At 39.8% G+C, this 26,187-nt stretch overlaps 1 protein-coding gene across 4 annotated transcripts in view; it reads right to left on the minus strand.

The window, feature by feature from the left end:
- Nucleotides 1–7,248: 7,248 nt before the first annotated feature.
- LOC118209888 (zinc finger and BTB domain-containing protein 20-like) overlaps nt 7,249–26,187 on the minus strand; it is a 69,205-nt gene continuing 50,266 nt past the window's right edge. For 3 of the 4 annotated variants that reach the window (XM_035385612.1, XM_035385610.1, XM_035385611.1), the window contains 2 exons: nt 23,144–24,721; nt 7,249–8,146 (listed from right to left, as the gene is read on the minus strand). In XM_035385612.1, the coding sequence (XP_035241503.1) occupies nt 7,740–8,146; nt 23,144–24,701 (1,965 nt within the window). In that variant the 5' untranslated portion in view covers nt 24,702–24,721 and the 3' untranslated portion in view covers nt 7,249–7,739. Of the gene's footprint in view, nt 8,147–21,603; nt 21,773–23,143; nt 24,722–26,187 lie in introns of those variants that run through there. The other variant, XM_035385613.1, reaches the window with a different exon arrangement.

Here is a 26,187-nt window from a genome sequence, read left to right on the forward strand (position 1 = left end):
AACACAATAGAAAGGTTAAGAACAGTCATGTTGTATGGCTGGCAGTGTCAAATCTTTAGAAAATGTAATTTTCTGGGGAGATTGCATGCTGGCTAAGCCTTGTGATGCCTATTGTTTTTGCAGTTTAAAGATCAATGTTATATTTAAAACACAATTTATTTTTGTGAAATCCAGAGAAAGAATAGAAAGAAAGTTGCGTGAAAAAATCTGTCATTTCTCAGTTATATTCCTTGGTCTTTAATGCCACCAGATGTGCCAAAACACCAAGGCGAGGTAACAAGGCAAACCATTTTATGTGAACGGTCATCCAATAACAATATGGGTCCAATGTAAAAAAAATAAAAATAATAATAATAATAAATTAAAAAAAAAAGTTATATCTGTTGAATTCACCTCAATACAGTCAGCATCAGTAGCCCAAAATATTTTTAAAAAAGCATAGCACAACACACACATAAACAATATTGCTCAATCGAATGAAATCAAAAGAAGCTTTATTGGCATCACATACATACATAAGCACAATAACATTGTGTTGGGCACAGTTGACACAGAATAAATAGAAAACCATAGTGCAAGCAGGTGAATAAGAAATTGCTTTTTTTCAGAAAAGGAGAACAAAGTACACAAAGGTGAAACAATCAAATTCACAGATAACACACTAGTGTGCAAATACTAGTCTTAGTGTTTTAGTGTATTGCCTTGGACCCAATTCAGTTGGACTGTGTGCTCTTGGTGAAAACAGACCTATTATGGCATGACCCTTTGAGATGTTTTCGGAAGCTGCCACATGCATTTCTACAGCTGAGGTAGCATTGACAATTGTGGTCATTTTTAAAATGTGATTTACTGCTACATTTGCCTTTTTGCAGGTCTATCATTTGAACCACAAATGGTTTCAAATTAAAGCTTTTTTAAAGCACTCACATTTGCATTAAGCTTTGATTTTTCATTTCTAATGGATAAATATATCATTTAAAAAATACCTTGTGTAATTGTTGCATTGTTTTGATTGGCCATCTCATCGCCACCCTCCATCATCATCATCATCATCATCAAAAGTGCAACATCTCTAAATCTAAGGGAGATCCCACCCTGAAATCTGTTGTGCTCATAAAATAGAGGTCAGGATAGCCCAAAAAATATGCCAAATAAAATACTTTTAAAATGTATTATTTGACTTGTACTTTTTGAATATATAAAAAAATGAACTTGCCAAGCAAATGTCAAAGATGATAAAACCACCAAAATTGGGTAGAAGTGTTAAATAAAACATAGGCTGACAGAAATGGCCAGGTGAAAACATATATTATTTAATAGTATCACAATACATTACATCAATTAGAGAAGATATTTGTGTAATGATTAATTACACACAATTGGCTTACTCAGTAGTAGAAATGCAGATCTGAAAGGGTCACGCTACCAGGCTTCTTCATCTGTTACAGTGCATCGGGAGCTTCCCTTTCTCCTTCTTTACATGCCACAGTCTGTCTTCACTTTGTGTAAATTGTATTTGGTGCAATAATAGCAGTTTAAATTAAAGTGTCTATTTAGAAAAAAAATAAAAAATAATTTGTCCCCAATATGTTCCCCAAGTGGGGCTGCTGGAATTATTTCCTGGTGATATTTTGTTAGGCATTTTGCAAGGACCTTAAGAACCTTAAGTTTTGTCCTTGGTCATTTGGAATGTTTATTATATTTCAGTGACATGCAGTGGGGACCAAGCTGCTCTCAAATACAGTGCATTCATCTGAATGTCCAGCAAGTCCACCTCTGGAAAATCCTTCAAGTAATTTTTTCGATTATTATTTTTTAATACACAGGAGAAATCATACAGCTAGATGCAAGCTAAGGCATTTTAACAAAGAAATCCAAAGATTATGTACAGCAAAGTGTTCTTAGATAGGGTAATGCTTTTTCACTAAAGCTTAATGTTTCTATCCAACAGTGTTCCCACATTCCTACATGACGATTTACATCAATAACAACAGTCCATAAAGTATTCAACCATTAATGACCAACAGCTTTACCTCAGCCTTTCTGTGATTGTAAATTTTGTAAATAGTGGTGAAAATGGCTACTGAGTTGGTTAACTGAAATGGAGTGACTTGTTTTGATAGTTGATGCATAATTGACAATGACAAGTGCTTTGTGGTATCCAAAGCTTTGGCTTCATGGACTGCTAGCTGCAACATTGGTCAGTTCCACTTAATGTGATGACTGTGATCATCAGTGTTAAAAGCTAAAAACATAAAGTATGCACCCTTGGGAGTGAGCAGGGTTGCTCAGCACAGAAGATTTGCACATCAGAATTACCATGGCAATTAGTGTCTAAAAAAGAGTATAGTTTGAATAGCAATGTTATCATTTGGTACATCTAGCTACCTTGACCACACGTTAGAATGAGTTGCTACGGAGAGGGGTCAAAGGTCAAGAGAAACTGCTGAATTGCCTGCATGACTGAAAAAAAATGCCAGACACTGCTGGGATCTCAAGGAAGGAACACTAGTATTTCGTCTGCACAATGTCATATTTAATCATGAATGCTCTGGCGTTACTGTTACCTAAATGTAACAGTTTCGTTCTTGAAACCGACATTTCAGTTAATAGCTTGCTACTTAGCTAGCTTATGATACTTTTCCAGTTAACTGTAGCTAGCTAACAGCCTTTATATTTAGGGTTTTGCTTAAAAAGTAAAGAAATAAAGGATAATTAGAACAGCATGTTGTGTTTAGCTAGCTACAGCTTTCCCATTTAAAAAATATTTGTTGATGCATTGCAAAGCTGGCCCAGCCTAAATCCCTATGCTGTTGGGAAATGAATGCAAAGTCAAAAGACAAAGTGATAAGAGGACCATAACCACACACTCTGGGCTCATAGATGTGTGCTGTTGTCTTTGGGTACTTGATGAAGATGACAAATGTACACACTTAATACTACAGGACTACTGCATCCACAACCCAGTAGACACTCATGAACAAGAAAGGCCTACATTACTAGATTGCTAGACTAATGACATCTATTTATTGTTATCATCAGTGCCCACTTAGCTAGCTAGCTTGCCAGTCAGATTTTCTGTGCCTCCTTGCTAGTTCTTTAATTATGTGCTTAGTATAAATAGTTATTAGAAATAGATGCCAAGATGAAAGGGGTCAGCCATACCAGTCATGATCAATGGTTGGAATGATGTTTTTTAAACCAGCATGTTTTTAAAATATAACTCAGAGCATGCTGCTTCCCCTTCTTAAAAAACTCCCTCCACGCACCGTAGCAACAATGTACAGTGTACTGCTGCTTAAACGAACATGCCAGTGTATGGTCAGGAATGCTAATTGCTTTGTCATTTCCCCCCCTAAAACAAACAATTATGCACAAACTACAGGTTTGTGAACACAACATTTAAAAACTCAAGGAGTTAAAAGACAGGAAATAATCCAATAAAAAGTAATAGGCTTTTTTATCCTTTTCTCTTCTTCCTCTTTTTGTTTGTGTTATTCTGGAGAGTAGTTTAAAGGCTTGTACATAAACATAGATTTGGGCCAAGTTCATCATTTAAAAAATAAAAATAAAAAAAATAAAAAAAACCAGGACAGCTTGTTGCGCTTTAGTTCCAGAAGGCACATTTGTAATGTATTGTATTAGTGGAATAAACAGTGAATTAAGCAATTCTGTCTTTTCTGCCCAATTGGTATTACTTGAGCTGTTGTAAAGACTGGTTCAGCTAGGGAAATTAATTTATTAATTTTTCATTTCTGTAGTCAGCCTTGAACTGGGAGTCTTTGAAGAGCAGAGAATGACGCTGATACTTTTTTTTTCTTTTTCTGGGGGTGGGGGGCTGAATAGCATGGACATTCCAACCAGTAGAATGTGCTCAGTTAAGTATTACATACATATGTATAAATCTGGAAAAAAACTACCATAACTAGACTTTTGATTTCACAGAAAGGCACTAGTTGTCAGCAATTCTACCTGCATGCAGTTTTGTGTTTTATTTATAATTGTGCAAAAAAGAAATAAAAATCTCTGTCATGAGTAAGCAAGGCATAGCAGTTTCATCCTGATAGATCTCCTAACTGAAGACTCCCTAGAATTGTGGTTAATAGAAACTCTGTTTGGCTCAAAAGTGTCAGAGCACCAATACCTGCTCAACTGATGAATGCTTGCACAAACACTGCACAATTAAATACATACTGTAGCACGATTGAGCAAATGCTAAGAAATATTTCAATACTTAATTACAAAGATTCTTCAAGACAATGTGAATTCTAAACCTTATTCAATATTTGAAATTTGTTCTCTAAAACTATAACAACTCTGGTAACAATAGTGCACTTATGGTTTAAACAGTGCAACAAGTATGCAAGAAAGCACTGCTATCTTCTTCAGCTCAAAAGAAATTAAGAATACACCAAAAAATTGTACGAATTCCATTACTTTAGTACAAAAGAATCACACAAGCAGATTGAGGGCTGATTCAATATGGAAAGGTGAATTAAGGTGGACCAAATCTCTGAATTCAAGGTATTGATTTCCTATATTAATGATCTGGAACAACAGAGATGATTTGTGAAAAGGGACTTAAAATATCACTTATATGAGGCACACCCTGTTTCCTGAACTGACTAACCTCATCTTTGCACACAAATGCTCAGATACAGATGTCTATGTAGGCCAATACGTTTTAATCAAATGATCTGTTAAACTACCTGGTAAAATGCTTGTGAATTTTTTTTCTGTGTATGTGTGTGTAGCTACAGGAACTGGAAATATAAGTATATAAGGAGAAGTCTACTTGATAAGGCACTGAAGTGTGATCGCCTGAAGTTTTTATTTCGGTGCATGGAACAAATTAAAACTTATTTTTATCTAACAATATGTTGGCCCAGGTAGGCAGAGACAATATGAACACTAAAAAAATTGCTACAATTAAAATAAAAAAAAAATGATTTAAAAATATTTAGCAGTGAGACAGGTATCTTACATGCATTATTAATATTCTGGGTCTGATTCTCCACCAAGCCTTCCTTATTATATTACTTAAATATGTGTGATATCTATATGCACATAAACAATGCCATCAATGCCAAAAATATATCAGAATGATGTAGCACCCAAGAAAAGCAATATACATTAATTCAAGCTTCCAATAAAATATTTGATGAATTCTCTTTTCTTGTGAATTAGAAATGCTACCAACTTCAGAAACTGAAGATATTTCATTAAGTGGCCACTGTAAATTCAGGGCTGTGTTGCCAATGACAAATATTTCTATCTGCAATCATTTTAAAGCCATCTCTGGACATGACACAAAATCTGCCAATCACACTGCCTACAATAAGTGTTCAAGGAACGCCTGCTTCACATCCAAAAAAAGCACAAAAGAGAAAATTTAAGCAATGATTACAAAACATTAATTTTAGGAGATGTTTCTGTCATCCCCACTGATGCCTTCTTTATAGTAAAATATTATTATTTTTGCAGGTCAGCGTTTTTGAATGCTTAGCTACCCTGAATTGATTTCAGTGCTGTTATTTCTTAAGACAACTTAAAATAAAATTTCAGTGCAATGAACACATGAATGTTTCAGTCAGCTGTTAACTTCCAGTGGCAAAGCCTCTGTACAAAAGACACGCGTGTTACGCTGAGCACCGGTAATGTCACAACAGGAGCTCCATTATACTTGGCGTAGCTGAGAAGCAAACCCTGTGAATGCAAATCACATAAAAAACATGAAAGGAAATAATCCTGACGTCAGGGTACAATACTCCTGTCTCTTCAGGTCGGATTGTCTCTGCCTCTTGGGGTATGATGAAGTGACAAACTTTTTAGAAATTATTTAGAACCGCTTAAATTGGCGTTAAACAATAGTGCAAATTAATTCAATGAGACATCTTGTTTAATGACTAAGGGGCTGTTTTACTCTTATCTTCATCAGAGCAATTATTTTGTAGGAAGCATTAAAAAAATGGTTTGAATAGTGCGGACTATTGAATTTTCAATTATCTTTCACACTATCTATGTATAATATGAGTCGGGAATGTAAGACAATACCTGTACCATAATTGTTGTGTAAAAATAAGCATGGGCTTTTTTTTGCCTTATTATCAGGGCAGTATCTAATGCTGGGGAAACTGAATCCAGTTTGGTCCACTAGGTGAGGCTAACGCAGCAGAAGCACACATTTTAGTCTGAACCACCTACACATAGAAATGAGTCATATTTTTGCTGACAGGAAACAGAGGTACCACGGGACAAAACCACTAGAGTTTTTTTTTTTCTTTTTCTTAAAATTGAACAAAAAAAAAAACCAAAAACATTACAATACTTGATCTGGTCCAATCCAGAATAAACAGTGAAAGAATAATTATTTAAGAAGATATCTCTGGTTGGAATCCACTGCCGATATGTCTGCTGCAGAATTCAAAATAACATCAAGAACAAAACAGTCAAACGTCAAAGTCAAATGATGCCACGACTTAAAACTATCTTTAGTGCAAAACACTGTTCCAAAAAAGGAACTTTATGTGTAATAAATTATGCTTAAATCTTTTAAATTGGAGGGGTTGAATAGTTTTAGTCCAAGTAAATATTGGCAGTGTAAGCATTTGTTTGAAATAACTTTCCACATTGTGAATTTCACCTAAACCATCGAAATGCATGACAAAAAAAGTAACATTTAATACAATACAATTTTGAACATTTGCTTGCATCTAACAACAGCTTCATTTGTACTCATCAATAACATAATACTACAATAAATAATAACCCAGAGTACTGATAACTCTCCTTTTCTTACTCAGTGTATAAAAAGTAAACTTTTGACCAACATTATCTTTAGATTAAAGTCAAAAGTACAGACCAGGTACTTTTTTATTTTCACAAAGAAGGCTCATATATTGTACCACTATATACCACAGCTTGGACTTCTATGGCGTCCGTCACGGTCTATAAGAGAACTGTACATTTTTGTAGATTAACTATCTGTACAGAAACAGTTGATTACTTATTTTTTTTTTTTTAGAGTGCTAGGGTATCCTAAGTAAACAACTGCTTCTAAATAAATGTGTTTATAGTATTTCAACTGTTTATTTTGTTATGATCCTTATTTGAACAAAAGCCTCTGTATGTGTCTTTTAGTGTGTTTTTGTGTGAATTTATATTGTGTCCATGAGTATGTGCGTGTTTGTGTTTCTATGCATGCGCTTGTGTGTGTGTGGACATCTGTGTGCGTGTTTGTTTGTATGTGTATGTGTGTGTGTGTGTTTGAGTACATGTGTGTGAGTGATTGTGCGTGTTTGTGAGTGCATATGTGTGTGTGCATGCTTGTAAGTGCGCATGAGTGTGAGCGCAAGCATGTGTGTGTTTATGTGCCTGTTAGATTTCAGGAGATAGTGGCCCTTTATGTCATGCTTGACATATGAATCAGCAATAAAGGAAAACATATAGTTAGAGGCCAGTAATCAAGGTCCAACCTGTGGACCAATTACAGACTACATAGCCTTAAGGCCACCATCAATTTGCTTCTTTAAGAACACTCAAAAGAAAACTCTGGAAAACCTAATGTGTCAGTGTCTATATGTGTACCTCTTCGTGCTCTTTTTTACTTATTTATTCATTTCTGCTCTTCTGAAGAGGTCTTTCCTACAATCTGAGGCATGCATGTGCAGATGGTCACTGAAATGCTCAATTTGGTTGAATTTGATTGGGCGAACAAAGAACACCTCAGTGATCCACTCTTAGCAGCCAGTAATAGGAGCCTCTGCAATTTCCATACCTATACCTGTCCCGTCTCCGGGACCGGCCTCAGGGGCTCCCACCACCACGGGGACTGGGACGGGCCCCCCAGCCTTGATGGCGGCGGCCCCTCCTGGGCCCCCCCCGCCACTCTCTGCATTGTGCAGGGCCATGTGCCTCCCCAGCAGAGTCTCGTGGGAGAACTTCTTCTTGCAGACGTAGCACTCGTAAGACTTCTCTTTGTGGTGCAGGCGCATGTGGACGTTTAGGGAGCTCTTCTGGGTGAAGCGCTTGTTGCAGATGCTGCACTGGTAGGCACGCACCCCCGTGTGCGTCACCATGTGTTTTATTAGATAATCCTTCAGGGAAAAAGATCGCCAGCAGATGTTGCACTGGTGTGGTTTCTGACCTGGACACACAAAAGAGACGGAAATCAGAGACAGGGATTAGAGCCGACCGACAGAGAGCTCAACATAAACTTAACACAAAGTAGAAAGAAAGGAATTGACCTCTTCTGGCGGGTCATGTGACATGATGTTATGGATGTACACTCGCTAATGGGTTCAAACTTGATCACATACAGAAATCTGAGATGACAGCCAAAAAGATGCCACCCTATTAACATACGGTGTAACTCTTAACATGTATGCATTTGCACTCTCATTCAAAAGTTTCTCCACATTTTGTTCATGTTGGTACGAAATAAATGCAGCTGGAACAGTTCCGTTTTGCATGAGTAGTACACCAAAAATGTAAAGAAACTTCCACAGCCATTATTATTCATTACACAAAACAGTCATATCTTTTGCTGGATGTATTTTGATGCTGGTCTGTAGAGGCAGATAGAATAGTAGGACACGGATGATATCAGGGAAGGTAATGTTTGCGCAGGATGTGTTTTTTTGTACTGATTACCCACATATCCATTTATGTGCCATGCATGTATCTGTTTATACAGCCATTAAACTGATTGAAGTACCTTCAGGCCTTGTTGCTATCCCTAGGGACCCCTCTGCTTCTCTAAATTGACTTTACATGTAGGGAAAACTGACTGACAGATTCTGTTACCATTGCATTGCATCATGTTGCTGTTGCTTCAGACTGGATGTGTTCACTGAAATCATCTGGAACTCCCCCAACAATTTATTCCTCTCTTAAAAAGTCGACAGAAAGGGCCTCTGGGAGTCTGTGTGCAGCGACAGCCTCCGCAGTCTGCAATCCTGAACGCCTGACGGGTGACCACGCCACACCCACGCCTCCTCTGGCCTGACAGGCACGCAGGGCGCACGCTGTCCTGACCAACAGCGGCACAACAGCCGGGGGGGTTGAAAGGAAAAGCTGTTCATGAGGACGATAACAGGGCGCTAATTTAAATCCATTAAAGGTGGATGTAAATGTGACCTTTCACCATTCAAATATTTCTATCAATCATATATTTTCAATGATTGCGTGGTCCAGTGACCTTCATTCCTGGCCCTGCTGGTTTTTGTTGTTACTTGGCACTTAATTGATTAATTAAAAAAGTCGATTACACAGTTAACTCCCCTCACCATGTTTCTTTGCTTCGAGTTGGTTGCTGTTATTAAGGTGAAAACAAAAAACAGCAGACCGCTGGGCCACCTGTGGCTCACCAGGGCCCCGAATGAAGATCACTGGCTGTCAGTCACTCATTTGGGCTGTATTTGGTGTTGCCTCATACAAGGGCATTTCTGAGGGTGTGTTCACACAGCACAGCTCAGATTTATTAGTTACCATGCAATTCTGGAGTCTGCTCCAACAGAGCAGTATCACATTAGCCAAAGAGAAACAATTTAATACTTTTTATGATGCTGCTGTAATCTGCTTTATTGATCCTGGAGTACTCACAGCCATAACTGTTATTAGCCTTCATGTGAAACATGTTAAAACATGTTGTTAACTGTCCCCATTACTTAATTCTTTGATGGCGCTGGTTCTATTTACGACAGCTTTGGGCCTATGCACACCGTGAATGGTCACCTTATAACGCGAGTTGCTTCACATTCATTTACTGAAAAAAATCAATGGTTTTAAATATATTTTTCTAAGAATACATTCAATACCTCCCCAAGTTACTGTAGGAACATTAGTAGAATATGACTGTGCATGTTGCCCAGCAACCAAACTGCCAATTAATTGTGGCCTTTCCTCTGTTGCCTTCCCTTGAGTAATTTAGCCAGCTGGGCAGCTGTATAATTAGAGCAGCTACTGACTGCAACAGCCCGAAGCCTCAATACTCTGTTCCAAAACCAATTTACCTCATGTTAACTGTGCTATGCAGCTGCTTAGCTACATTATTACAAGATTACAGATTACATTTTCAAGTGTTTTGGTATTTTCTATCAGAGTATGGCAGAAGTGAATTACACTTTTTTGCAAGATACATGAATGCAAATGTTTGAATGTGTGTAACATACTGTACATGTGTGTCTTTCATGCAAATAATATTACTTAGCAACATTACATTATTACCTAGCAATACAATTTAGCAACTAGAACCTGTGGCCCAACTGCACTGATAAATATTCTCCCAATAGCAAACATTCTCATGTGGTAGTCAGTTAAATTCACCTGAGGAGGGGCTACAAATATGTCTACAGTTCTGAAAATCCAGTTTTCTCTGATAATCCACTGAAATGTTGAGATTAGGGATTGTGAAATACTAGCTCCAATGGCATATCTCCATGAGTACTCAACAAACTAATGGAGATTACACATAAATAGGGCTGGTCAGGAAAAATTCCTGATCATGTGACTTGAATGGCCTGTGACTGGTGTTTATGCCTGTATCTTCAAGGTCTCACTCAAACCTTTAATTAAAACCACGCCATCATCGAATACTTAGAAAAAGCTCACCTGCACAACTCAATATTATGATACAGTTAAAGGGTTACAAAGAGAAAAATGATATTACTGAAGGCAGCAACAATATTGACCTGGTTCACTGCAATAATGCAAATAATTAATTTTACGCAACATGCAATTTGTGTTAGACCACAACCAAAAGACAGAAATAGACTGGCATTTTCAAATCTACAAGCATCAATTTGTAAACCGGATTTTGATAAAGTTTTGCGGGGCACAGGCTAGATCTGGCTGCTTGGAAGCCCAGAGGACTACCATATGGTTGGATACACTGACTGGAAAATGTTGGATTAATGTGTTGAAATGTATTTTAACTTAACAATGAATGTTATTTGAGTAATTATTTGAGTTGTATTTATGTATTATTTATATGTGTATATTTATATCACATTTATATATCAATTTATAATCTTTTTTGCCATTGTTCTTTATTTAGTTAAACTCTGAATCCTGATTTATTATTCAGTATGTCAAATTCTCCATTACGGATACTGCATTTACAAGTTCCCTCCATTTTTCAATGATCAGGTTTTAACCAGTTTCCAGTGTTTTGCTTCATGGCCACCACTCTTAGTATTCTAAATAGATGTTCATCTGGTTTTGCATTTATTTCTAGCAATGTAATGCCTAACTGGTTGAATCCTTTATCGTTAGAACCACTGGTGTCTTTCTGCCATTCAGCTCAAAGTGTAGCTCGTTCTTCCACCATGGAAGTTTAGCAAAGTGCTTCTTCTGAATTTCCTGCTCTCACCCTTACGTTAAGCCGGATTCCACAAAGATTGAGAAGAATGCTTGGACACAGCCAGAGCCCATGGCTGGCAGCAGAGCGAGTCAGATTCTTTAAGCTAAATCCCATGAGGTAGAAAATAAGGCAAGCTGATTCAACAACAGTCCAAGGAAAACACTGGCCCTCCTGGAGGAGTCTAGAGGTCTTCCTTGGCCTATCAGGCCCTTTGCAATTACTGAGCTCACCAGTGCTCCCTTTCTTCTGTATGATATTCCAAACAGTTGATTTTGGTAAGCCTAATGTTTGTCTCTGACTGTTTTTTTTCTTCATATTTCTCAGCCTCATAATGGCTTCCTTGATTTTCATTGGCACAACTCTAGTCCACTGCTGCTTTTTCAGGGCTTAGAGAGATCCTTAGTCAGACAGCACTATGGAGGTTTTGGACCAAATAAAAAATAACTGGTACGTGGGACACGTGGTTAAAGTGTCAAGGGGGGCCCTAATAGGGCCGCTGGAGCAAGGTTCAAGGTTCAGTTCCCATTAGGCATGAACCACTGAAGCTCTCAGAACCTCTGCTGAGAACCCTGGACAGGACAAATCCTAGGACAACTCCAACCTGGCGATGCATTGACATGACCTCACAGACCCTGGCTGCACCTGCAGCGGGACTGAGGATAATGAAGGTGAGCGATGAGAACCTTCTGGGCACGGGAACAAGATTCAGCATGATCAGGAGGGATCAGATTCTGCTTTAACTGCCTGCTACAGCGGGGTTGGATGAGCAGGATGTGGGTACACGGGGACAAGCACCCTGGAACTGCAGCTGAGAGAATACCAGCGGGGAGAATCAAGGCTGATGCCTGTATGCTGTCTGCCGTAGATGGTGAAATCTGCCTGGGGCGCAGGGCCCAGTAGCAGGGACCTTGCTGTGCTCGCTACCACATCGACAAAACAACCGTCTCCTATTTATTTTAGCTACGCATCAGGTGAGTGACCCAAACAATGTCCTACTGGTGCCAAAGCGAGTGCCTTACTCCGGGAGACTAACGGTTTCACAGCTGAACAGTTCATCAAAATGTGCTGTATGTTATCCAGCAAGTTTCAGGCAAAAAGGGAAAATGTTTGTGTACTTTATTGGGAGCGTTATGTAAGTGAATGAGGCTGGACTATGTCACTTAGCCGGCAGCACTGCTCTTCCTTGCACAGCCCACAGGCTGTCTTTCTTCAGTGGAGACACAGTGTGCCCTCAGGAGCCATTGACAAGGTTTTCCACATTTTGGGCAAATCATTTGGTTTGGTGTTGAGGGATTACATTTGTAGCAATGTGTTGCAGAGCAGACCATAATTTCTCCTGGCATATATTTTCAGCACACAGCTATTTTTTGAAACGCTATCACCCTACAAATATCTGCAACCCCTCTTCCACTCCTGCACATAACCAGCATGTCACTACAATCAGAAGAAGTCTGCTTTTTGCACATGTGCACCAAAGGCAAGGCTTGTTACTAAAACCGCTCTGCTAACAGCTGCATTTAAGTCCAGTGAAAATGGTTCCAAAGCTCTCTGCTTGCAGGTACAGGTTTTTTTGGTGTGGGTAAAATTTGAAAAATGGGCTAAATGGGCAAATGTGATGAAGCAGCAGGGGAGGGATAGGGTGAGTGGTAGAAATGTAACAGCCAATCACCAGCTACATACAGGAGTTATAATTAACTTAATGCATTAATGATCACTGTAACTCCTGCACGTATCTGCAGATTATAATTCAGAGACACTTAAGAATATCAATCTATGTAAAGGGATAGTAATACATTGGCAGGTAATATTTTCATGGAAGGCCACCAAATTAAAGTGAAATGAAAAAAAAATAGGATTGTAAGATAATGAAACGTGTACATCCAATATCAGTCACTACTTTTCAATTCAGATGAATTTGCGTAACTTTAGAAAGTTCCACAGTTTTGTGAAACTTGGAAAAAGTAGGCAGATATTGTGCATGCAAATGAAAGTTAGTGGAGAATGAAATACTAGACCTGTTTTTTTTTTTTTACTGAGTTGACAGATTGGGAGAAAGCAAGCTGGTCTAAATGTGCACCAGGGTTAATGGAAACAGCTGTAATTTGCATACAACTTTCCCCTCGTCTTAGTTTAATTAAAAAAGTTGCAGCACTTTCATATACAAGTGATTATCCAGTTCTCATTAACCGTAAGACGAGAGGCTCTCTGACACTGTGCTTCCACTTTTCCCCAATAAACTGATTTGGAAACACCTGTCTTGTTTGGCTTTTTATGCACAACTAGAATCTTTTTTTTTTCACTCCAAGGCAAATTTGTTGTGACATTCAAATGGAAATGTAGTTTCTGCGGAGTTTTGGGTGGAGGAAAAAGCATGTAAACAGACAACATTGTGGTACGCTGCCTGAAAGCTCCAAAAATGTTTATTCATTGCAAAGGACATATTTTCAATCTGGAATAATTTCCATCAGGGAAACTTCAAACTCATGGATACAAGTAAAACAAAATTCTCTGAAATTACAAAATAAAATATTCATAGATGAGATCCACATCTTTATAACCATGACTAAATACATAGAGAATATATGGAAAGCATAAGGAAATTCTGGGCCAGAATTTATAACCGGTGTTTGACTGGCTGTATAACATTTTAATGCCTAAATTGTCCGAATTCATGGACAATGTAGATGAGCACGGACATCAACTTACAAAAGAAAAATCTTACATAAAATATTTCAGCTTGCTTTATTAAGAAGTGAGCAGGAGTTAAGACAGAGAGCAACTAAATCTATATAGCTATAGCTTTGGCTGGTAAAATGATACATTATCACTTAATTGACTGCATCCGTGGCAAATCCATTACCTCTTCTCTCTGATACATGTGTGTTACGTCATCATATCAGCCAATGCCAACTTTATGAAAGTTTATTTTAAACTATTATCAGCTGATATCAACACAACCCCAACTTTATTGAGCATTTTGTAATTAAATACACATAATATAAAATAGAACCCCCAGCTATTCATTCAGATTTCAGTATAAGAAATATTTACAAAGAATCTTCTTGCATGTACCTGCACTCATCTTTAAGAGTCCACTGACAGATTGGAAATTGAATGCATACGTCATTAAATACAATAAAACATTTTACTATTTTTTTTCCTATAATTAAAAAAAAATCCTTCAGTTTAATGAAGGACAATGCCAACATCCCAGGAATGCATAGTTTAGCCTCCCCTTTAGAGCTTGGCACTTGAAGCACTGACAGTTTTGTCAGACACAGTGGCCTTTCCTATGTCAAAATCCTTATATCTAGTCTCTGGCCCCTCTCTCAAAAATTATTTTTGAATTTCTTTCAATAGAAAGCACATCTCATTTTCTTTTCACCAACATTTTCAGCGTTCAGCCTACTGTTATTCCCCCGCATTCCTTTGAATGTTCACCTTAATAAAAATCGCAGTCTTTCCATTTGAGTTTTCTTTTCAAATCAATGGGACCGTTTTATTGTAAAATGTGCCTGATGACCTAAATTGTATTGGGATAAGGGAAATTAAAGTAAAGCTCTAATTTGAAAAGTTGGCTCTGTAATTGCAAGTATTTCGTTAATTTTTAAGAATCATGCTTCATTACCATTGTGCAGACATTACTATTTCAGCAGTAGTAATGAAAATGTATTGACGTAGACATCCCATAATGTCTCCTATGGAGAGCAATTGAATAAGTGGGATTGCACTGCACATTGAAAGCACATTGAAAAGTTTAAGATGCCCTAAACAGACTTTCAATGATTGCAGGGTAAATGAATGGCATTCCTTCAATAGGAACAATTCTAATGGACCATCTAATGAACCAAGCAATGGCATTGTTTTACTTGCCAAAACTCTTCAGTATTATTTTCTTTTCCTTCACCTTGGTTTCCTTTCTTTTTGTAGGTCAGGGATTTTCTGATTAGGCCAGTTTTTATTTGAATTCTTCTTGTGAAGCACACAGACTGCGTGTTGGGTATTGTGGCGTGGTCCTGAATGTGACTGCTTCCACCAAAACAGTTGCATTGAAATTTTATCACCCTTATCATGGTGAGTTTTTCATTTTTGCGATATCTCTTCTGTAGCCCTTACAGAAGCTAGAAGAGTTATGTCAGGGTGTCTGCCCCTTCACAGAGTCTCTTTAGAGAAATGTGCTCATTTCGAATGTGGGTCATGTTCTCACAGTGCGTGGCCTCTGTAAGGTGTAGCTGTCAGTTAGGCGGTCTTTCTGTATGGCCTCCACATAGTCCTGGACCGGGACCTGTATATTACATGGACCAGCAGCATTCACATTGTCATAGGACTTAGATGAGTCCCGTGACCTCCTTTTCCAGGTTCTGCACCTTTTCAGATTTTGTTCCCTTTGTTCCTTTTGGGGAAATGGCAGTTCAAACAATGTTTTTTGCTGCACTGCCCACAGCTCATGATTCAGTTGCATTTTGGGAGTGTCCCCCCTGTCTCTTTTTAATGGAAAAGCATTCTTCCACTCCTCCACTCCTCTGTAGTTCACTGGTTGCCTCTCTGCATTTTAATACATTTTCATTTTTTCCCACTCAGATTGTGTGTGTGTTTCTCCCTGGGAATTTTCTAGATGCTTGACCTGGTACGGCTGAAACTATTTTCTTCTCTTGATGCCCTTTCCTGCTCCACTCCTGCTCCTGTTGGCTTCCCAGGTGGCAGATTCATGTGCCTCTCCTTGATATGCAAGGTTGGCTTCTGTGGCAGTGGCCCTGGTTTTTCGCAGGGTGGCCGCATTCCATGCCATGTTCGCACAAGTGGGAATCAAGTTCTGTGCACGTTTCTTGCGGTATGCATTTCAAAGCAGCAAAGCACCTTACTCTGTGCTGTGTATGTGTTCAGCCTCAGGGTGGCTTCAGTCTCTTTCCTTGGGCGAGGGCTTACTGCTCTGCCATGTGCCCATCTTATGGACACTTGCCTATAACATCTAAAGATCTGAAAATTTGAGAATGACTTCCTCTTGTCATATTACACCTTCAGTTTTTTTTAATCACTTCCAAAGTTTTCAACAGGAACAGGCTAATAAGATTTTTTGGTTACTAAGCAACACAGTTCCATTTCTGAACATAACTACCGCACAGAATCTTATTGATTTCACCTTTCATTGCTGTTTTGAAGCTGAAGGCTGTTTTCTTCACTAAACACCAATAACTGAAACACTGGAGAGCCCCATTCTGGGCATTGCGCTGTGGAGACTTAATGAGACGTTAAGTCTAATTTCTTTAATCATGATTGACTGCTTGCAATTTAGGATGGTTATGTTCAAGTAAGGTGCAACAATATTAAAATGATGTAATAACATGAAAATCAGCACTGCTAGGAAGGCTGGTTACATTCTCATCTATTACTGGAACTATCTGCTTTATAATTTAGGGTCAGTGTTTTGGATGAGTGCCTTAGTTGAGTGCTTATGCATAGTAATTCCATTAGGAATAATAATATGAGAGCAAGTGGCTCCATATACTACTTTAATTATTTCTGTTATATGCTACTAGAGGAAGGCAAAGGATTTAGCTGCTAATATTGTTAGGAATAGATATTCGTACGTGTTTATGACACTGGTATATTGTTTTGAATGGTTGATTCATGGGCTTAACTTTTTAAACTTAAATTGCTAGGTCACCCGAGAGCTTGTTTCTCTTTTGCAATGTAAACCTGCCCAAACAATGTGGGTGAAGAATGTTAAAGATTTTGTAGTCAATAAAATGGTGATTAGTTAGCCAGATGTAGAAAGTTGTTTTCTGTGGGAACCAGTGTTAGCACCCCTACTCTTTGGGAAAATTCCATGGGACTTCTTATGACTACAGTAAATCAGGACCTTAGTGTAACATCTCAGCTGAAAGACTGCACCTTCTACAGCGTAGTGTCCCCATGGATTTTCTAAAATGTTTGGTTCAGTGGGAAGAGTACCCCACTATAGTCCCACCAACATCTCCTCCTGCAACAAAATAGTTTTCCTGCATAGAAGTTCCGCATAAATGTAGCTTCACTGACCTACAGTCAATATGGCTGATGAGCCACAATTGACATACAATTGTACAGTAAGGCTCCTTTTTTACGGACAGGCTTGTAAAATGCATATGAATATGAAAATCTTTGGACAAAACAGTGACTTATAAAATTATGTCTGTGTCATGACTGATAAACAACCTGTTATTTGACATGGACAGTGCTTGATATCCTTCAGTGTTTTTAGTACACACACACACACACACACACAAAGTAAAATAACTTTACTATCATAAAAAAGGGTATGGTGAAAATAAAAGGGTTTAGTTATTGTAACAAAGCAGTAACAGAAATGAAGGCATGGAATTGGTCTATCCCTACAGCACCTGTGCTGTGTATGTGCAAAATAAATGTATCTAGCACTGTTGCTTACATGCCAGATGCTAAATAAATGCATTTATTTTCAAATAATTGGCCCTCCCCTGTTTCTGTTAATATCATTTCACAGTAGAAGCCAGAGTGACGTGCCAGAACTCATGCTCAACAGATGTAACTCTTAGTCTTAAGGAAAAATTGCTTGAGGGTGAATTGATGTGGGCCTTAAACAAAGGTACACTAAGTGAATGGAAACACGGCACAAAACTGTTGTTAGAAAAGTGATTGTGTAATTATCTCTGTATTTTTATGTTCATAAAAATGACTATTAGAGGTGGTCTATCCCTAAAGTCAAAATCCGTTATTTTGTGCACTATACTGCATTTAAACATTTTTAAAGGTTTAACATGAAGACACCATAAGCACACTGAACTGATAAATTAGTGAATATAGCATATATTTAGGATTCTTCTGATAATTCACTTTTTGTTTCCTCTCTACTCCACATCCATGATTTTGGAGGGATGAAGTTCAGCCCTGAACTAAAGCTGCTGAGGAATGTCTTTCTTTTGGCCTCTTAGGTTTCAAGGACTTTGTATTGTATTCAGGCATCGCATCAGATCCTTGAATAGACGGCATTTTCAAAGCCTTCATAGAGCTGGTCATCTCAGGACCCAAGTCACCCTGTCACAATTAACCATGCTGGACTATTTTCTCACTGAACTATTCTTTTCAGCTACCCATGATTTTCCGGGAATTTAGTTTGATTGCATGTAATTTGTCAAGCAATAATTTTACAGCTTTTCCCGAGCTAGTTCAAATTTTTTGAAATGGCTACATTTCCAATGTGAGATGCTGTGTGGCGACCTTTTTTGAAAGTACTGCAAAAACAAATAAAGATGAGTGATTGTTGAGGCATAAAGGACCAACCATGGTTTATTAAAATGAGGATGTAATATACCAAAATTAAGATGAATCAACTGTCAAGTTATTCATGGTTTTAAAAAAATATAATGGCAGGCTTGTAACAACGCCTTATGTAAAAACAAAGGAAAAATTCCTTTCAGAAATAACAATATCAGATGCTTAAATAATGTATTATTATTATTATTATTATTATTATTATTATTAATAATAACAACGAGAACAACAACAACAACAATAGTGTAATTGGGTTGTAATTTACTTGTAACATTCAACACAGACAAGAGATGGCGCTGTCTTCACTTGACGCGTTTCTTGGATTTTTGACCTTTTCGCCTCATGGAGCCATCAGCTAATTTCAATAGGAGGAAAAAACGCAACGACCCTGAGAAAATTTGCTGTGATTGAATCCAGCAAGTGAAAACACAACTTCTTGAATAATCAATACAGAAGGCAGAAAGATGCGAACCCCCGAATTTAAGGTAATGTTGGCTTGAAATCAATTCTAATAATATCTAGTTCGCCTTTATGTTAGATAAGGTAGCTATAACTTGGATAAATAACTTTCATTAGCATTCTGACTTTGCTGTCTTTCTTCACTATTTGAGGTAACTTTGTGCACGTTCAGGTAAGACAATCAGTTTTTCAAAATTTTCAGGGGGGTACACGATTGGTGAAGCCAATGAGTAAAAGCCATCTATATCTGCAACACTACTTTAGGCTTGTAGGTTGCTAGCAAATGGTAACACTAACGATCAACACGAAGAACCGCTTTGACTATAGTTCTGCAGCGTTGGGCAAGCTAAGCCTACGAGTTACTCTAAAAACAGCTCAGCTACATGAAAGCTATCCCTTAGAGCAGGGTTTTACAAACTGTGTTAGACCATTGATCCCCAATGTCCATGCTGCACCCCCCAGAACAAGAATTTATTAATCAGATCTAAATGTGGGCTACTATATATTTTGTGAGGTTTTTATTGTTGTCGTTGTGTTGTTGTTGTTGTTTAGTAGTAATAGTAGTAGTAATTATAATAATAAGAATAATACAAATACAATCAAACAAGCCATCCTATCTGGGTCAGGCTATTTTAATTTTAGCCTTGAACTGAATGTTAGCTATTTAGCATTTGGCATCATTTGTTGATCATGAGGCATAGGATGTGTTTTTATATATCAATTTTTTATATAGCATTTTTGTAAATAGCATTGGCCACAACTTCTGCTACCTAATAGAATGCTGCTGACCCAAATGTTATGCATCTATTGGGCCAAACCTCTGTTTTCAGACGTTAGGATCTCCTTCAGCTGTATACATGATGTCAGTGTAATTTAATCTGTATGTTGCTAGTTTTTTTGAAGATGTGTTTTCATTTTTAGCAGGGTTACTTTTGTAATCTGATTACATAATCCAGACTACATGTAATCCATTACTACCCAACTCTGGATTTCACGATAAGCATTTGATTACATTCTGAAATAATTATTTTGTGATCTTCAGATCAAGAACTCAGAAACATAATTTTACTATGGCCACCATTTATTAAATGAGTCACCATTGGGATATATAGTGTGTTACAGTGATGACGTTTTTTTTTAGGCAAACTTGGAAGTTTCTTCCACCTTGGGTTCTCTCAGCAGATTTCCAATGCTTTTTTCCCCATAGAAATTTAGTTTTCTGTGAAAATAAGGTCTATGGTTGACGTAAGCCTAAGTGCGCTTCACGTTTTGTTCTACAAGACAAATTGCACGATTAATATTTCAACTGTGAATTTCGAAGCTGTTATGTGCTTTTTAAAAGTTAGTTGCCAACAAGTCGCTATATTGAAACTACAATGGCTGTCACATGCAGGCGGGCTAGTATGGAAACTTCAGTGGAGGATGCTGGAATGCAACCATTGTTGTAGTTTCAATGTAGCAACTTGCTAGAAACTTTTTTAAAGCACATAATGACTTCGAAATCCGTGGTTGAGATATTAATGGGTGTAATTTATCTTGTAGAACAAAACCTGAAACTGTCTTAGACTTATGTTAACCACAAACCTTATTTTCTGCTGAAAATTATATTCCTATGGGAAAAAATGCATTAGAAATCTGCTGAGGGAACCCATGGCTCAAAAATGCTAAGTCACTTTTGTGTTTTAGGACTGCAAATTATAACACTCTATTATGAATCAGCCTGGGCTCCTTGCTGACTGTGGAGTATAAAATGTTCACCCTATGAATAAACATGTAAATGCAAATTAGCATTCCTTGCATGATGACACGGTAAACAACATGTGCTGATGGAAACCGTAGTGCTGAGTCTGTCTGTTCCTCCTCCCAAGCGGAGAGAGTGTTTGAAAACAGTGTCACCTAGAGGTCATATTCAGATTTATAAATCTGGCAGCTGTGCTTTTCTGTGCAGAATCAATCTGAGCAAGTGTGTGTAGGTTGGAGTCGCTACAGCGTTCATCTTCTGTAGACAAAACAGTTCAGTTCACTGCTTCTGTGTGCGCTTTCACACAATGACTAAAAGCAGACAGACGGGAGCTATGCTTGCTTCTTTATATTCAGCAGCTTGCAAATGTGTCCAGACTCCTGCACAGCTTCAGAGCTTGAGCTCATGAACTTGAGCTCAAAAACTTAAATATATTTTCTGCTGCTGCAGCTGAACCCGCTTCTGTTTCTCCCTCTCAATTAAATTAAATTCAATTTGCTTTATTGGCATGACAAAGACGCTACATTTTGTATTGCCAAAGCATACTGCATTAAAGAAAGCATACATCTCACACTGAACAACACTTATACATCAAAGACCAAACAAACTGAAAGCAATAACTTTTCTCTGATTGGAGATTTAGAAATCATAATGAAAAATGATAACCTACCCCAACACAAAATCAAATAAACAAACATCTTCATCCTTCCCCCTCACGGGTTCCGGGCGAAAACAATAAATGAAAACAGCAAACTAAAATAACAAAGACGAAGGAAAATAAAACAGAGCAACCGATTTTCAGCGTGCTGCTCGTAGCTGGCCATCTTTTCAGTTGACCGTTTCCTTCTTTGTCTTTTTGTGCACAGATAAACAAAACTCAAAGACTCGCTCTCTCGGTGTGTGCTCCTGGTCTCGGCTCCAAACTGTGGAGAGGAACACACCTTTAAGCAGCTGGGCTAATTAGTTCATGCAACCCAGGTGTGTGTGTTCTCTCTAACAGCTGGCACAACAAGACCATATAGGCTATATATATGTATATATATGTATATCGTCAGGACTATTGCAGGTCTATCCTCACTGCTCTCTCTGCCTTTGCCACTGCAGCTAATAAAAAATCTGGTTACGCGACTTGTCTACAACCCTCCCAAGTGATCTCACTTCATTGGCTGCCTGTTACAACTCACATCAAATTTAAAACATTGTTACTAGCCTACGGGCGAGTAAAGGGAACAGCCCAGCAATGCCTTCAGTCATTCAATGTCTTTAAACCTTACATAGCAGCCAGACCTGGGGCATCTGGCTTCCAGCATAGTCACTTCTCTCAGCCATGATGTCTGTCTGTGCTGGTACTGTACTGGGCCCTCAGTGGTGGGACAAACCTCCCACAGAGCTCTGAACAGCACAATCACTGGCCAGTTTCCAGTGCAGACCAAAGACCCACCTCTTCAGACTGCATCTTGGCTCCCTTCCTATTCCCACCTCCTAGAATTATTTTATTATGTAATGATTGTGATAACGTGCTTTATGGATTTATATGGATGTTTGCTGTATGATTTTATGATTTGTAGCATGATTGTAGGGTGATATAAGTTAACATACAGTTGCAGTTACATTGCTGTATTGATGTTGCACTTGCACTCGCTGGATGCTGGCAAGGTGTGGTACTATTGCTCACATAACTCTGGTGAATGCCCCTCATAAGGAAGTAGACATCTATATCATGCCACGTGGACACTATCTAGATCAGGCTGTCCCTCAAAACTGAACGACTTGGCAAAGATGAAACTGGTTATGGAGGCCACTGTGCGGCCAGCGAAGACTTTGAAAGACTTACAGAGTTCTGTAGCTCTTTGAGTCTCTCTCCGCCTCATTGTAAGCCTTAATGTATGACAGTGTGGAGCAGGGCGTGTGCATCAGATATTATCATCACCAGGTAAAAAACTTACGATTTCAAACTCTAAGGAACCATAATTTGAAAACTGTAGAAGAATCCAAATATTCAAACACAAAGTCTAGCTGACCATGATGCAGTTGCTTAAATGTAGCGTATTTAAATAGTGCATTGGATGTGTCAATTAGCCATTCAGTAGAAAATTAGACATGCAATTGTATTTTTATAGTATGGGCTCTATTTCTATGACTGCTTTTATGTTGATTATTTTTATTAACAACAAAAATAATTATTGGGTGAATGCTCCTTGATAGGGTCTTTAAGGCACAGGGTAAAATCTGGGCACAGCTTGACACAACACTGAATGATTTCTGCATGATTTTAAAACGTTGTGATTACTCACCGGTGTGCACAAACATGTGCTTGACATAGTTCTGTTTAGCGGTAAAGGTCTTGCTGCACAGGGGGCACTCGTACGGCCTCTTCTCTCCCTGTCCGGTGGCTCCACCAGCCTGGCCTGTTTTCTGTGCTGAAGCCTGCTGGGTCAGCAGCTGGGTGGTGTATGGAGGGATGCTGGGAGGAGGGACGGTCACGTACTGGTTCTGCTGGGTCCCCAGAGCCTGCGGCAGGCTGAAGAGCACTGGCTTGGTGCTTCCGGCCGACTGCGTCGCGAAGAGGGTGGGCAGGTAAGAGTTTCCGGTGGTGCTGATGACCTGGGTGTTGCTGGTCATGGTGAGGGGCATCCGCAGGTTGCTGGCGAGAGAGGCGGGCTGCCGCAGGTATTGCTGGGGGTTGGGCATCAGCTTGGATATGACCGGGCTCATGGGATGCTGCAGCACCATCTTGTCGTTGATGTTGCTCTGGGGCACGCCGCCGTCTTCGCCATCGTCTGTCTGCTCCGGGGAGTCTTTCATGTCGGTTTGCGCTGGGTGCTCCCAGAGCAGTTCTGTCACCTCTGCATGCGCGCCGTCCGCGCCCCCGTCTCGGGCGAAGCCCACCACGAACTGCTGCTCCACGGAGTCGGGCTCGGTGCTGATGGACGAGCTCATGCCCGAGTCGAAGCTCTCACCTTTGGGCTCGCTCTCCCCGCTCTCTATCGGGTCGGTGACATCCACCGGCTCCTCCTCCTCCTTGTGCTCCAGGCCCTGCATCGGCTCTTCTCCGAAACAGTCATAGTCTTCGTCCGCGTCCTGTACGGCGTCGACGCTGTCAGTCTGGATGCGCACAGGCCGGGACTGCTTTCGGCAGTGGGTGGTCTCAGGGCTGCAGAGGAGTCTCTCCATCTGCTGCTGCGTGCTCTCATGGATGGGGTCCTGCCTGTGCTGCTCTTTTTGGAGGGAGAGGGAGGGGCTGTTGTCGCCCGGGATGCCCCCCCCGCAGTAAGGCTGGTCCTGGGAGCCATTCTGCAGGGAGAGGCCGGAGGAGGAGAAGAGGGACTTGTGCTCCAGGCCCTGTTTGGAGTGGATGTGCATGTAGATGGGCTCGATGTCGCTCCCGGGACAGGACCCATCAGACTCCGGGGTCCCTCGGGCCTTAAGATCCACCGTCTCCCCGGAGTTGAGTGGGAACCCCCTGGCCCCGCTCGAGCCGACGTTCTGAGAGACGATGCGCGTGCACTCATCGATGGCGGTCTTGATCTGCAGGATGCTGGCTGCGGTCAGGATCTGCAGGGCCTCGGACTGGGAGACCCGCAGCAGGCCGCTGTACATGAAGTCGATCAGCTTTTGGATGGACTGCACCGAGACCACGGAGGGGATCTCGATGTCGCTGTAGCCCAGGAGCAGCTTGTCCTGGAAGAAGGGGCTCCCGGCTGCCAGCACGCAGCGGTGGGCTCGAAGCATGCTCCCATGGATCCGAATGGTCACATCACAGAAGTGCCCGCGGTTGCGCTGCTCATTTAGGGTCTTGAGGACGGAATTGCTGAAGTTGTGGACGTTGATGTTATGAATGTGCTCAGTCATCCCCTTCCAACTGATGTCACCTGCCACAAGGAACAGCAGAGGGAGACATCAGTTTAATCTGCAAATGTTATGGCCTATTCTAATTTAACCGTGCATTTGCCCTTAGGAAACCGTGTCCACAAACCACACTTTTCTACAATCTTTAACTAAACTGTGGTTAACATTGTAACTCTAGTGGCTTCTTTGACTGATTCCTGCAGTATGAAAGTTAAAGGTACTACAGCATAAAATACTGCTTTTAAATGTACAAGTGAAATGTTACAGGAACAAATATGCACTAAAGACAAAGGATAGGATTTAAGAATTATTTTTAATGGTAAAATAAGGAAGTATGTCCTCTGTCTTATGCATCTAGAATCCTGAAGCTGAACTAAGATCTCACACACACATACATAGACACACACACACGTCTTGGACAACATAACAGATACCACACATGGAAAAGGACATGTCTGACTATCTGCACTATGTGAGGTTCCAACGCAACATGAATTCTAAAGAGGCTACATAGTTTGTGCCCGAATTGCTAGTACATTGATCAGAAAAACAGAAGTTATTTAATGGGAGAAGGGGGGACAGTGTTGAACTTTATGACAACATGCCAAACACATCAAACTGCATTGGCAAAGAGGAACAGTGGTCAGAAGTCTAAGTTCGCTCACTGGGACAGACGGACACTTAAACAGGATAGTCCCTAAATACCCCAAAACTGTGGCCTCAAAAGTGACCACTGGATCAACACCACAATTATCCAGTTTCACCAAAGACTGTAGAAAGACAAAGACTTTGTGAGCTTCACAGAGCTGGTGTTTATAGCAGTGCTGCCATTCAGAAATTAGTTTTATCCAATGTATCCATCGTACAAAGATGCATAACCTGGTGTAAGGAGAACGAAACCTGGAGGCCTGAGCAATGGAAAAAAGCAGTTAGTCTGATGAGTCATCGTTTACTGTACTCTTTTTCCTACGTCTGGGAGGGGTTTGTGTTTGGGGAAAGGCAAAGGAAGCCTTCAACCCACAAAGTTTGTTGCCAACTGTTAAACATGGTGGTAGATCTGCAATGGTACGAGTAGCCATCTATGAGAGTCTTTGGGTCTGATGATTGCACTGCATGGCTGTATAACAGCCAAGAAATATGAAGCCATTTTACAAGACCAGGATCACCTTGGGGTGCAAAATCTGTTCCCTCGTGATATTCCAAGATGATAACGCCCTACAACGTTGGGAGCTTCCGAAGTGCTGACAGTGAAGCGCACATTTCAATCTTGCTGTAAATCAAACTGTATACACTTTTCTGGCTACCAGGCCACTTGGATGAATGAATAGACTTTAAGTGAGTGAAGGGTTCCGGTGGTTCTAAAATGGTGTTATAGCAGTGAAGGGTTGTGATTGTTCTGTAATGGTGTTCCAGCAGTGAACGGTTCTGGTAGTTCTGTAATGTTTTAGCAATGAGGGGTTCTATGTGTTGTGGTGTTGTCGTGGTTAGT

This window comes from Anguilla anguilla, chromosome 12 (genome assembly GCF_013347855.1).
Source record: "Anguilla anguilla isolate fAngAng1 chromosome 12, fAngAng1.pri, whole genome shotgun sequence".
In the NCBI taxonomy this organism is placed as follows: domain Eukaryota; kingdom Metazoa; phylum Chordata; class Actinopteri; order Anguilliformes; family Anguillidae; genus Anguilla; species Anguilla anguilla.